The sequence below is a fragment of the Lagenorhynchus albirostris genome, chromosome 6 (assembly GCF_949774975.1).
Source record: "Lagenorhynchus albirostris chromosome 6, mLagAlb1.1, whole genome shotgun sequence".
In the NCBI taxonomy this organism is placed as follows: Eukaryota; Metazoa; Chordata; class Mammalia; order Artiodactyla; family Delphinidae; genus Lagenorhynchus; species Lagenorhynchus albirostris.
This window is the reverse complement of record NC_083100.1, coordinates 33,976,764-33,991,428: the sequence shown is the minus strand read 5'-3', so window position 1 is coordinate 33,991,428 and position 14,665 is coordinate 33,976,764. Positions and strand designations below refer to the sequence as shown.

General features: G+C 38.0%; 1 protein-coding gene across 1 annotated transcript in view; it reads right to left on the bottom strand.

Annotated features, from left to right (window-relative positions):
* Positions 1 to 10,521, bottom strand: part of C2CD6 (C2 calcium dependent domain containing 6) — a 140,621-nt gene extending 130,100 nt beyond the window's left edge. Inside the window, 1 exon segment of the mRNA XM_060152326.1 lies at positions 10,212 to 10,521. Within this exon segment, the coding sequence (XP_060008309.1) occupies positions 10,212 to 10,448 (237 nt within the window). The 5' untranslated portion in view covers positions 10,449 to 10,521.
* Positions 10,522 to 14,665: the final 4,144 nt, after the last annotated feature.

Below are 14,665 nucleotides of genomic sequence, written 5' to 3'. Positions count from 1 at the left end.
GAAGGAAAGAAATCATAAAGATCAGATCAGAAATAAAAGAAAAAGAAATGAAGGAAAGGATAGCAAAGATCAATAAAGCAAAGATCAAATACCTTCTTTGAGAAGATAAACAAAATTGATAAAACATTAACCAGACTCATCAAGAAAAAAAGGGAGAAGATTCAAAACAATAGAATTAGAAATGGAAAAGGAAAGGTAACAACTCACACTGCAGAAATACAAAGGACCATGAGAGATTACTACAAGCAACTACATGTCAATAAAATGGACAACCTGGAAGAAATGGACAAATTCTTAGAAATGCACAACCTTCCAAGACTGAACCAGGAAGAAGTAGAAAATATGGACAGACCAATCACAAGTAAGGAAATTGAAACTGTGATTAAAAATCTTCCAACGAACAAAAACCCAGGACCAGATGGCTTCACAGATGAATTCTATCAAACATTTAGAGAAGAGCTAACACCCATCCTTCTCAAATTCTTCCAAAATATTGCAGAGGAAGGAACACTCCCAAACTCATTCTATGAGGTCACCATCACCCTGATACCAAAACCAGACAAAGATACTACAAAAAAAGAAAATTACAGACCAATATCACTGATGAATATAGATGCAAAAATCCTCAACAAAATACTAGCAAACAGAATCCAATTACACGTTAAAAGGATCATACACCACGATCAAGTGGGATTTATCCCAGAGATGCAAGGATTCTTCAATATACGCAAATCAATCAATGTGATACACCATATTAACAAATTGAAGAATAAAAACCATATTATCATCTCAATAGATGCAGAAAAAGCTTTTGACAAAATGCAACACGCATTTATGATAAAAACTATCCAGAAAGTGGGCAAGGAGGGAACCTACCTCAACATAATAGAGGCCATATACGACAAACCCACAGCAAACATCATTCTCAATGGTGAAAACCTGAAAGCATTTCCTCTAAGATCAGGAACAAGACAAGGATGTCCACTCTCACCACTATTATTCAACATAATTTTGGAAGTCCTAGCCACGGCAATTAGAGAAGAAAAAAATAAAAGAAATACAAATTGGAAAAGAAGAAGTAAAACTGTCACTGTTTGCAGATGACATGATACTATACATAGAGAATCCCAAAGATGCCACCAGAAAACTACTAGAGCTAATCAATGAATTTGGTAAAGTAGCAGGATACAAAATTAATGCACATAAATCTCTTGCATTCCTATACACTAATGATGAAAAATCTGAAAGAGAAATTAAGGAAACACTCCCATTTACCACTGCAACAAAAAGAATAAAATACCTAGGAATAAATCTAAGAAGACAAAAGACCTCTATGCAAAAACTATAAGACACTGATGAAAGAAATTAAAGATGATACCAACAGATGGAGAAATATACCATGTTCTTGGATTGGAAGAATGAATAATGTGAAAATGACTATACTACTCAAAGCAATCTACAGATTCAGTGCAATCCCTATCAAATTACCAATGGCATTTTTATGGAACTAGAACAAAAAATCTTAAAATTTGTATGGAGACACAAAAGACCCCGAAAAGCCAAAGCACTCTTGAGAAAGAAAAACGGAGTTGGAGGAATCCGACTTCCTGACTTCAGACTATACTATAAAGCTACAGTCATTAAGACAATATGGTACTGGCACAAAAACAGAAACATAGATCAATGGAACAAGATAGAATGCCCAGAGATAAACCCACGCACCTATGGTCAACTAATCTATGACAAAGGAGGCAAGGATATACAATGGATAAAAGACAGCCTCTTCAATAAGTGGTGATGGGAAAACTGGACAGCTACATTTAAAAGAATGAAATTAGAATTCTTCCTAACACCATACACAAAAATAAACTCAAAGTGGATTCGAGACCTAAATGTAAGACCGAACACTATAAAACTCTTAGAGGAAAACACAGGAAGAACACTCTTTGACATAAATCACAGCAAGATCTTTTTTGATCCACCTCCTAGAGTCATGGAAATAAAAACAAAAATAAACAAATGAGAGCTAATGAAACTTAAAAGCTTTTGCACAGCAAAGGAAACTACAAAGAAGACGGAAAGACAACCCTCAGAATGGAAGAAAATATTTGCAAATGAATCGACAGAGGATTAATCTCCAAAATATATACACAGCTCATGCAGCTCAATATTAAAAAAACAAAGTACCCAATCCAAAAATGGGCAGAAGACCTAAATAGACATTTCTCCAAAGAAAACACACAGATGGCCAAGAAGCACACGAAAAGCTGCTCAACATCACTAATTATTAGAGAAATGCAAATCAAAACTACAATGAGGTATCACATCACACCAGTTAGAATGGGCATCATCAGAAAATCTACAAACAACAAATGCTGGAGAGGGTGTGGAGAAAAGGAAACCCTCTTGCACTGTTGGTGGGAATGTAAATTGATACAGCCACTATGGAGAACAGTATGGAGGTTCCTTACAAAACTAAAAATAGAATTACCATATGATCCAGCAATCCCACTACTGGGCATATACCCAGAGAAAACCAGAATTCAAAAAGACACATGCACCCCAGTGTTCACTGCAGCAGTATTTACAACAGCCAGGTCATGGAAGCAACCTAAATGCCCATCGACAGACAAATGGATAAAGAAGATGTGGTACACATATACAATGGAATATTACTTGGCCATAAAAAGGAACGAAATTGGGTCATTTGTTGAGACGTGGATGGATCTAGAGACTGTCATACAGTGAAGTAAGTCAGAAAGAGAAAAACAAATATTGTATATTAATGCACGTATGTGGAACCTAGAAAAATGGTACAGATGAACCGGTTTGCAGGGCAGAAGTTGAGACACAGATGTAGAGAACAAACGTACGGACACCGAGGGGGGAAAGCCATGGGGGTGGGGTGGGCATGGTGGTGTGATGAATTGGGCGATTGGGATTGACATGTATACACTGACGTGTATAAAATTGATGACTAATAAGAACCTGTTGTATAAAAAAATAAATAAAATTCAAAACTTAAAAAAAAAAAAAACTAATACTAAACTAGGGGCTTCCCTGGTAGCACAGTAGTTGAGAGTCCGCCTGACGATGCAGGGGACACCGGTTCGTGCCCCGGTCCGGGAAGATCCCACATGCCGCGGAGTGGCTGGGCCCGTGAGCCATGGCCGCTGAACCTGCGTGTCCGGATCCTGTGCTCCACAACGGGAGAAGCCACAACAGTGAGAGGCCCGCATACCACAAAAAAAAAAAAATCACCATAAACTTGGCAGCTTAAACAACAAAAATTTATTCTTTCACAGTTGTGAGGGCCAGAAGTCTAATATCAGTCCCCCTGGGCCAAAATCAGATGTCAGCAGGGCAATAATTCCTCTACAGGCTCTAAGGAAAAATCCATTCTTGCCCCTTCCAGCTTTTGGTGACTGGCCAGCGTTCCTTGGCTTGTGGTCACATCACTCCAATCTCTACCTTTGTGATCACATTGCCTTCTCTTCTGAGTGTGTCCAAATCTCCCTCTACTTCTCTCTTATAAGGACATTTGTGATTACACGTAGGGCTCATCAGATAATCCAAGATAATCTCCCCATCACAAAATCCTAAACTTCACTGCATCTCCAAAGTTTATTGCCATATAAGATAACTACTGACAGCTATAAACAGTTTTATGCTAACAAATTAGACAATTTAGATTAAATGGAAAAATTCTTACACATATTACCAAAACTGAATCAAGAAGAAAGACCTATAACAATTAAAGAAATTTAGTTAGTAATTAAAGCTCTTCCTACCAAGCAAATCAAAACAAAAACAAAAAAACTTAGGCCCAGATTGTTTCACTGGTGAATTCTATAGAATACTTAAGAAATAATAACAATCCTTCACAAACTCAAGGAAAAAAAATAAAAAGAAGAGGAAAAAACACTTCCCAAGTTATTCTATGATGTCAGTATTACATTAATACCAAAGCCAGACAGACATCACAAGATGAGAAAACAACAAATCATTATCCCTTACGAATACAGAGGTAAAAATCCACCACAAAATATTAGTAAACTAAACCCAACAACATATTAAAAAGGTCCATATACTATGACAAAGTGGGATTTTTCCATCTGAAAATCAATGTAATAAAATTAATGTAATAAGCCACATTAATAAATGTGTCCAGTAAGGGACAAAAATCACATGATCATTTCACTAGATGCAGAAAATGTATTTGATAAAATCCAAAATGTATTTTTAATAAAAAACTCTGAACAGACTAGGAATAGATGGGAAATTCTTCATCATACTCAATGGTGAAAGGCTGAACGTTTTCCCCTTAATATCAGTAAGGCAAGAGTGTTCACTCTCTCTACTTTTAATCAACATTATACTAAAAGTTCTAACCAGTGCAGTCAGATAAGAAAAAGAAATTAAAAGTATCCAGATTTGAAAGAAAGAAGTAAAACTGTCTTTATTTGCAGGTGACAAATTCTATATATAAAAATTCCTAAGAAATCCACTAAAAAAAAAGAAGAAGAAAGAAACTACTAGAACTAATAAATGAGTTCAGCAAGGTCTCAGGATACAAGGACAAAATATAAAAATCAATTGCATTTCCATATAATAGCAATGAACAACCTGGAAATGAAATTAAGAAAACAATTACATTAGAAATAGCAGCAAAATAATAAAATACTTAGGAGTAAATTTAAAAGAAGAAATGTGACTAGTACACTGAAAACTACAAAACATTCCTGAGTGAAATTAAAGATCTAAATGAATGGAAAACATTCCATGTTCTTGGCTAGAAAGATTCAATACTGTTAAGAAATCAATTCCCAAACTGATCTACAGAGCCTACAAAATATACAAACCACTAGCTAACTTAATCAGTATATGGGGATAAAATGCAAATAGGAAAGGACAAGACTTTTGAAAAATCATAAAAGACTATTTGCAGACCTGCAAATATATTTTAAAACCTAAATGAAATGTATAATTTCCTAAGGAAATACCATTTAACAAAATTGATCCTGTTAGTGGTAAACAGTTCAAGCAGACCACTTTCCATAAAAGAAATAGAAGGAAGCTAGCAATGAGCTATCACCACAAAAAAGTGCCAGGCCCAGGTGGTTTCACAGGGAATTCTACCAAATTCAAAAACTAGGTATCCCATGGCACCACTAAAGAAAATTTTCTTATTTTTTTATGAAGCATAGCACTGATACCTAAACCCATAAAGAAAATTATAGATGAATATAACATAAATATTGATACAAAGATACTAAACAAAATAATAAAAACAGAATATCCAGCACCACAAAGAAAATAATATGCAATAACCAAGTGGGATTAATTCTAGGAATGTAAGTTGGTTCAATATTAGGAAATTTATTAATATAAAACACCACATCAACAGATGTAAGGAAAAGAATTATGCAATTATCTCCATACATGTTTAAATGGCCTCTGACAAAATTCAACACCCTTTCCTGTTAAAACACTCAAGAAAATAGGAATTAAGCCAGTCTTGAAGCTACTATTTCATTTGGTGGGGAAACATTGTAGGTATTTACAAAGATCAGGAACGAGGCAAGGTTGCCTACTGTCTCCACTACTATTCAACATGTTACTGGTGGCATGAGTCAAAGCAGTTAGGTAGGAGAAATCAACTAAAGGCAAGAGAATTGGAAAAAAAGAAGTAAAACTATCTCTAATTGAAGATGATCTGATAGTATATCTAAAATCCTAGAGATTAATAACAATACTAACTCAAATGTTTAAAAAAATTAAACAAAGAAGAAGGACATGAACTTAACATACAGAAATCAACAGCCTTAATATACATAAATAATTAGAGGATATAAAGTAGAAAAAGCCCCACTTTAGGAACAATCTTAACAACAAGTGTGCAAAACTCTTACGAGGAAAACTTTAAAACACTTCTGAAAGTCACAAAAGTAGACTTGAATAATGAAAAGACATCTCTTTGTTCTTGGATAGGACAGGTCAACATCATAAAGATGTCAGTTCTACCTAACATCAATTTAATGCAATCTTTATTTTTAAAAGAACAAGCTTCCTTGTTGAGATAAACAAGTTAATAATAAAGTGTTTTTATTAAAAGTGAGAATAGGGCTTCCCTGGTGGCACAGTGGTTGAGAGTCCGCCTGCCGATGCAGGGGACACGGGTTTGTGCCCCGGTCTGGGAAGATCCCACATGCCGCGGAGCAGCTGGGCCCGTGAGCCATGGCCGCTGAGCCTGCGTGTCCGGAGCCTGTGCTCTGCAACGGGAAGGGCCACAACAGTGAGAGGCCCGCGTACCGCAAAAAAAAAAAAAAAAAAAAAAAGTGAGAATAGTCAGGAAATCATTGGAAAAGAAATCTACAAGGGCAGGGGGAGCGGTGGGGAACCAGTCTTACCAGACATTAAAACACACTGTAAGTCTTTAAAATAAAATAGTATGGTCTTCAGTACTTTTCCCAAGGTGTATTCATGAAATACTTGAAATGCTTTCTAAAAATGACTGACTTTGGGAAATGCTGTATTCCATATTCCCTTCTTCAATATTCATAGGGCATTTAGCATGTTAAAGATTCTTGCAACAAAGTCAATATCTTTGCTTAAAAAAGTAGTATGGTCTTGGTACATGAACTGATAAACAGCAATGGAATAGAATAGGAAGTCCAGAAAAAAACCAAATACATGTGGTAGCTTATGTATAAAACTTATGTATACAGGTGGCATCTCAAAACACTAGGGCAAAGATGGATTTTTTTAAAAAATAGATGGTGTTGAGACATCTATTTGGGAAAAGAAAAAAAATTAAATCCAGACCTCATACCACACAGTCCAAATAAATCAGGAATCTAAATGTAAAAATGATACGCAAGTACAAGAAGGCAAAATAGGTAAATTCCTTCATGACCTGGGCATATGTAAATAGTTTTTAACTAAGACACAAAATTCAGATGCAATAAAAGATTATAAACTTGACCTCATAAAATTAAGAATCTTTTGCATAGCAAAAAGTACCATAAAAGTCAAAAGACAACTGTTGAATTGTGAGAAAATATTTGTAACACATATCACAGATGCAGATCTAATAACCCCAATAAAGAACTTTTGAAAAACTGAGGGGGAAAAGAAAAATGATAGGAAAATGACTCAAATGGGCAATTCACCAAAAAAAAAAAAAAAAGATTTTAAAAGGGACTTTAAACATACAAAAAGATATGTTATGGCCTCATTTCATGCTACTCTCCCTCTCATTCACTATGCTCCATGAACAGTCCAAGCTATAGAAACTTCACACTTGTTTATTCGTATGCTCTCTGCCTCCATCTCCCCACTCTTTAAATGGCTAGCTTCTTCTCATTTTCAGGTTTTCACTTAAAAGCCACCTCCTCAGAGGCCTTCTCTGATCGCCTATCCAAAGTCCTATCTGTCCCTCCACAATGATTCTCTATCATAGTGCCCTTTTATTTCCTTAGAACAACAGCCTAATCTGTAACTGTCTCTACAATTCAAATGTTAGCTTCCAAGGGAAGGTGCTTTGCCTGTCTTGATCACCGTTGTATCCTCAGTGTCTAGCACAAAGCTTGATACATATTTCAAAGTAAATAATGAGAGATTGGGAAATAACATAACAGATTTCAGGATTTGGGAGGTGAAACTCAGAGTGAAGGCAAGGTCCAAGATGTAGAATTGCAGTAAGCTGCTGAAAGGAATTAAGGCCATTCAAAGAACTGATGTCAAGGTGAGGGATAGATTATCCACATTTTCACTAAAGTCATCAACTACAATATCCCTTGATCTGAGCACTATCTCTAGCTAATCCTTCCAGTTCTCTCAGTAATTTACATTTGATAACCTTTTAAAATCTCATTGAGACCTCCTTTCTCTTTCACCCAGTTTATAAACTCTTCTAGCTCCACTTGCCTCCTTCTGCAGCCTACATCCTCAGTGTATAATCCCCACATCAATGCCTAGCCTTTTCCTCTATCTGCAGTAATTCTCAAGCATGAATCTAAGCATCACTTGGGATAGTTTAAAATCTGAGCATATTCCCAGGCCCCCACTCTTCTAGATTCAGTAGGTCTAAGGTGGAGGTTCAGGGATCTAGGTTATAACAAGCACCCCCAGAAAGTTTGGACACCCGTGATCCAAAGATAAAATAAACACCGCTCTGGATGAAGAGATGCCCTTCTTCCTATCCCTGGAGAACACCTCCACCTGTACTCTAGAGCCCATACTTTTCCATCCCTTCAGAGATCTTACTTTATTGGCCTCGCTCCCCACTACGTCTGTAATCTCACCTTAAATCCTGATAGCCAAAACTATTTTTTCAGCAAAGCACATCTGATCCATGTCATCCCCCTGCTTAAAACCAACCGTTTCCTATCACCTGTAGCAGTGGTTCTCAACTTTGAATATACTTGAAATCAAATGTGTTCTAAGCACTGTCTACAAATTACTGTTTTCCAAATATACTGAGAGATGTGAGACATCTCTGAGAGATGTATTTGTTTCCAAGTTTTAAAAAACTTGTACAGAAATTACTAAACATTTTGTACAGAAAATACCAGAGATATTTATATAGCTGTTCTTATTACCCTATGATAATCCGCTTTCAAGAAATCATGTGCCATACACACACACACACACACACACATGCCAAGAAGTCATAGAAAAGACGACCTTTTGCCAAATATATAAGTTCCATCTGTGGTGTACTGATGCATAGACAGCATTTACTAAATTGAAGAGGGTCATCCATTCCATGTTCAACGATCTACATCATGTATCTTACAGTAGTTGTTATAATAATTTAAATAGCATATAGTTATCATATTACTCTAAGTTTACTGTATAGTAAACATCTACGTCACGTAAACTCATTTCTCTGGATCTGTATCTGAAAAGAATTCATTTATGAGATCATTATAACTAAATCCAAGTGCACATTTAATTTCCTAAATTCTTTTTGCTGTTCTACCAAAATGTTAAAATAGTCTATGGTCAAATAATTTGGGAAACCAAACTCGGGTAAACAATGTACCTTGCATATATGTGCCCTACTCTTTTTTGAATGTATGTAGATGCTGTTTTATCTATTAGCAAATTCCATCAACAACACTGCCACATGGTAGCTTTTTTATCACTATAGATTTTCCCAGTCAGCAGATACTAAAGAGCCAGCTACTTTTATTGTGGAGAGATTTCTTTTTTTAAACAACAAAAAGGTACCCTCATACTCAAAAAAATTGGAAACCACCATTCTACAGAATAAAAGTCCAAATTCCTTAAGAGGACATACAACAAGCACCTCCTATGGCCTAGATTTCCAAACATACTTCTCTTAACACAAACTCTGCAATTTTTTCTTGTATTATCCTAAAGCTAAACCTTAATATGCTCTCAATTTATCATAACAGTGAGTCAAGATTCTAAGTTTTTAGAATTAAGACGGTACTTTACACATCAAGTAATTCAACTCCTTAAATTTATAGAAGAGTACATCACCTTCTTGTGTACCATTTGTTTCCTGATAAATACTGTACTATTTTTTAATAACTTAAAACCAATAGAGAATGTAAAATTTCCTAATAATGCTCTAACAAACTTTGAAAAAGTGAGTTTCAACTTGATTCCTCTTTTCCATTTCCTCTATGCTCTGGCAGTACCACTAAATGGTAATTAAACTCAAGAGTTTCACACACTTCAAAAACAAATTTACCTAATTAAGAACAGGAAGCCAATAAATCACTTTGCAGATATGATAGAGTTTTGCTCCTACAGGTTTATCTGTAAGAACCTCAGGAATTGAAAACAGGAAACTAAGGTTTCTGGAGTTTAGCCCTTCAACCATACAAATGAATTCCCAATGATGATAATGATGATGATGACAGCAGCTAACATTTATTAACTCTTTACTTTGGACTGTATTAAGTCCTTCATATCACTACCTCCTTTAGTTTTTCAGACAACCCTCTAAGGTAGGTAGTAATTACTGTCTTCACTTAACAATTAATAAAACGGGGCTCTGACCAATTAAATAACTGTCAGGGTCCCACAAGTAAACTTTTCCTCAGGTGTTACCGCTCTCCAAAACGAGCGCATGTTTCCCTCCCTCCCATCAGCACGCATTGACCCCTTGGTCCTTCCCAACCCTCTAGGTGGTCTGGTAGGGGACAAACTCCTCCACCAGGCCCCCCACTTACATTCAGCAGCCGGTGCCCAGGACCATCCTTGGCCTCGTCTTTGGGCCGATTCAAGGTCTTGCCCTGCTCCTGGATGTTACGGGTTGCAGAAGAGAACTCCGACCCTCTAGCATGTGTGTTTTCCAAGTTGATACGGGGAATCCTCTGAAGTATCGGGGCTGTGTACAGGGAATGGACCCGCCCGCTGCGGTTATGTGCTGTGCTGGAAACCTTGCGCACGTCTCGGGGCGGCTCCATCCCTCCATCCGCAGCTGGGCAGGTCTGCGCACTAACCAACCGACGACCTGCTACTGCGCAGGCGCAGCCCTCTCCCCGCCTTTCCCACGCTTTTCCTGTGCACGCAGCAACCCACCAGCGCCCCGCGTGACCCACACGTTCGCGCCAGGCTTCTGCCCCAGGCTAGCTTTGGGGGCGTGCTAGTTAAGCGAGCCTGCAGGGTCAGCGGCAAGTCCTTGCCCAGGCCGTTTAAGTCTCCCTTTGAAGGAAGTCAGAGCAAGCTTGTGGACAACAAGGCTCCTCAGCACGGGGATTGAACTTGGTTCGTTTCTTGCCTGCCCCTTAACCCATCATAAGCCCTCTTCTCCCTACACCTCCTTACACTATCCCCTGCACTCCAGATGTTATATTTCCAACAGTCTACGTGGACATCTTTACTCGACTGTCCCATAGACTCATAACACAACACGTTAGTATTCATCTTCCCTCTCAGACCTCTAATATGTTCCAAACGTAGTTAATGTAGCAATGTCATATCCACAAAAGCTTAAAACTTCAGACACAGTTTTGAATTCTAACCCTAAATATCTGAACCCTACTCTTTCTCTCTGTGGCACCTCGTCTAGGACATCTCACACACAGATGCCTGGAATGGTTTACTCATGGGTCTCCTGGCCTGCTGTCATCCACTCTTTCCACTGCTCCAGTGTTAATACAGCTTACCTTTTAAAGCATACAAACTTTCAGAGTTTCTTTATTGGCCACAAAATTTTAATTCCATAATATGTAAAACCAGGGACTCCAAAATGCCCTTTACACCTCAGGATCATTACTTATGGCCATTCTATATGGAATCTATTTTTCTTTTATTCAAAGGCCACCTCAGAGTTCAGCCTTAAGTTTTATAACCCCATACACATACCCCCAAAGCAGAATTAATTGCTGTCTCCAAGCTGCTACTTGGCATATCCCTATTAGTGGGCTCACACTATTAGAATTAGTTGTTAATTTCAAAAGATAGAGTTCTTTGGGGGCAGGAATCTGATCCTCACCTTTCACTCTTCAGGGTTCATGGCACAATACCCCAATGCCCTTGATACATGTTTGCTGTCATTCTGAGTCTGTGCTGTGTCGTGTTTAATCACTGTTCAAAGAGACTTGCTGTCCACCAGCACACTCTGACTTCCTTAGGGTTCATGTGATGCAACAACAAAAATCTAACCTAACTTTAATCAAACCTCTAGCCCTAACCTCCAGTCTACAGGAAATTCAGGAGGTAGAGAAACAAACTCAATGATACTTTTACGGGTAAAAAAAATCAAACAAATAAAAATGTAGGTGGGACTATTTTTAAAAACTGGTTTGGATTCTTCATACACACACACACACACACACACACACACACACACACACAAAATATCACGGGGGAATGTAGAATGGTATGGCCTCTCTGAAAAGAGTTTGGTAATTTCTTAAAAAAACTAAGCATGGAACTACCATACAACCCAGCAATTGCACTCCAGGGTGTCTATCCCAGATAAATGAAAACTCACATTCACTCAAAAAGCTATACACAAATGTTCACAGCAGCTTTGTTCATAATAGTCAAAAAGTGGAATCAGCTCAGATGTCCTTCGACAGGTAAGTGGTTAAACTTCAATACATACCTTGGATCATGGCTTTGCAATAAAAAGGAATGAACTATGGCCATACAACGTGGGTTAATCTCCAGGGAATGCGCTGAGCAGAAAGAAGCTAATCCCAAAAGATTACACACTGTACAATTCAACTTATAACATTACTGAAATTACAAAATTTTAGAAATAGAAGACATTAGTGATTGCCAGGGCTTAGAGTTAGAGGTGCAGGGAGGGGATGTGGGAAGGAGGTTGTGTTTATAAAAGGGCAGCATGAGAGATTCTTATGGTTTTTGGACTTGTTCAGTACCTGGGCTGTGGTGCTATATAAATGAACCCTACACAATTGATAAAATTGTATAGAACTTAATATATACAGACACACACAAGTGTGTACAAGTAAAACTAGGGATATGTAAAACTCGGGATATCTGAACAAGATTGGTAGATCATGTCAGTGTCAATATGCTGGTTGTGATATTATACTATGAATTTTGTAAAATGGTATTTGGAGGGACTGGCCAAGTGTACAAAGGATTACTCTGTATTATTTAAGTTTGCATGAATCTACATTTATCTCAGTAAATTTTTCAATTAAAAAATATCATGGGGGGGCTTCCCTGGTGGCGCAGTGGTTAAGAATCTGCCTGCTAATGCAGGGGACACGGGTTCGAGCCCTGGTCTGCCGCGGAGCAACTAGGCCCGTGAGCCACAACTACTGAAGCCTGTGCTCCGCAACAAGAGAGGCCGTGACAGTGAGAGGCCCGTGCACCGCGATGAAGAGTGGCCCCCGCTTGCCACAACTAGTGAAAGCCCTCACACAGAAACGAAGACCCAACACAGCAAAAATAAATAAAATAAATTAATAAACTCCTACCCCCAACATCTAAAAAAAAAAAAAATATATATATATCATGGGGGAGAAAAGATGAGACCATTTTAAATTTAGATAACAAACTGAAATGCGTAAACCATGACTAGATCTTAAGAGACATCTGGGAAAATTTGAGAATGGACTGAAATTATTGTTTTTCCAACTGTTTGAATGATATTGTGCTATGCAGAAAAATGTTCTTTTTGGAGGATGCATGCTTAAATATTTGGGTAAAGTGACATGATGTTAGCAACTTACTTTCAAAAGATTTACCAAGAGAAAGGATGTATAAAGAAAGAAAGCAAATGAGGCAAAAATTTAACAATAATCTAAGTTGATATAGATTACAGTTGCTATTACATTAGTCTTTCAACAATTTTACATTTGATAGTTTCCAAATAAAAATCCCTCAGAGCTCACTCACGTGTATAGCCTTTTCTTTGTCTCCACTTCCACCAGTAGAAATCCTATCCATCCTATAAAGGACCTGCACATACCCCTTACCTGAAATACTTCCCTAGATTCTTCAACTCCTATGCCTATCTCTGTCTTTTGACTAGATTATGAGTCACTAAAAGACAGGTACCATGTTTTATTCATTTTCTTTCTTTTTTTTTGTCCTCTCACAAACCTAGCAATTTGATCAAGATCAAATCAAGTCATCTATTGCAATCCAAGCTTTGTTTCATAATAAATTACAAATGGTACATGTAGGCCAGAGATCCCAAATGCTGGCTAGTCTACTGGCTATATCACAACCACTTGGCATACCTTTTTCTAAAAGACAGTGTTCCAGGTACCATCTCAGACCCAATGAATCTGAATCTCTGGGAATGGAGCATAGAAGCCTATGTATATTTTGTTCTGCCTGCGGGGAGTGGGGAGAGGCAGGTATTAATTACCGAATATTTTGCACCCAAAAAACAATGACAAAAACCCCACTGGGGATCTTGCTTTTTGACACCTCAGGAACTCTACTAAGTATACCACTCTACCCAACATGTGATGTATGGAGAAAGGTGAGAAAAATTATGATTTTGAGCCAATCATGGAGACATACATTAGCAACGAACTTCCTCCAAGTTTCTCAATCATCATGGCCGAAAGTTTTTTGATAGATACCACTGTGTTTTCCTTGATGAAAAATTTGTACAGCTCCACCAGATTCCACGGATTGGGACATGGACATCTTTGGGGGACAATATTCAGCTCACCAAAATCCCCCACATTGGTTCTTTCATGTTTCTCCTTGACGACATTGTTCAGGTGTGGTAAGCTTCAGCTCTAATGAGCGTGGCTTCCCTGAAGTTTGCTGGCAGGGAGGATCATGAACTCCTGCACTGCCAGCTTGATGCCAACATGAAAAGCATTGCTGATCACAGTGAAAGCTGGAACAGGCAGGATGACTTCAGGATTGCCAGTGGATTCACAATTCTGTGACAGAAAGGGAATTCCCTTTTCAGCAGCTCTGGCCTTACAAACAGCAAGATATTCCTAGTATGGTGTGCGTACCAAATTTAGACCTGTGCTCAGAGCCAGCCAACTCCATCATCAATTTGTCACTCCTCTTCTGCTCCACAGCATTCAGTGGCTTGCTAACAGGGCAGGCCCAGTTTTACTGAGGTGCTCAAGAGCTTCTGAGACACCTTTTCTCACAGTGAGCCTTAATGTCTTGAGCTCTAGGTCTCATACCAGTTGAGGCATCACTGGATACAGCTCTGAAGAGA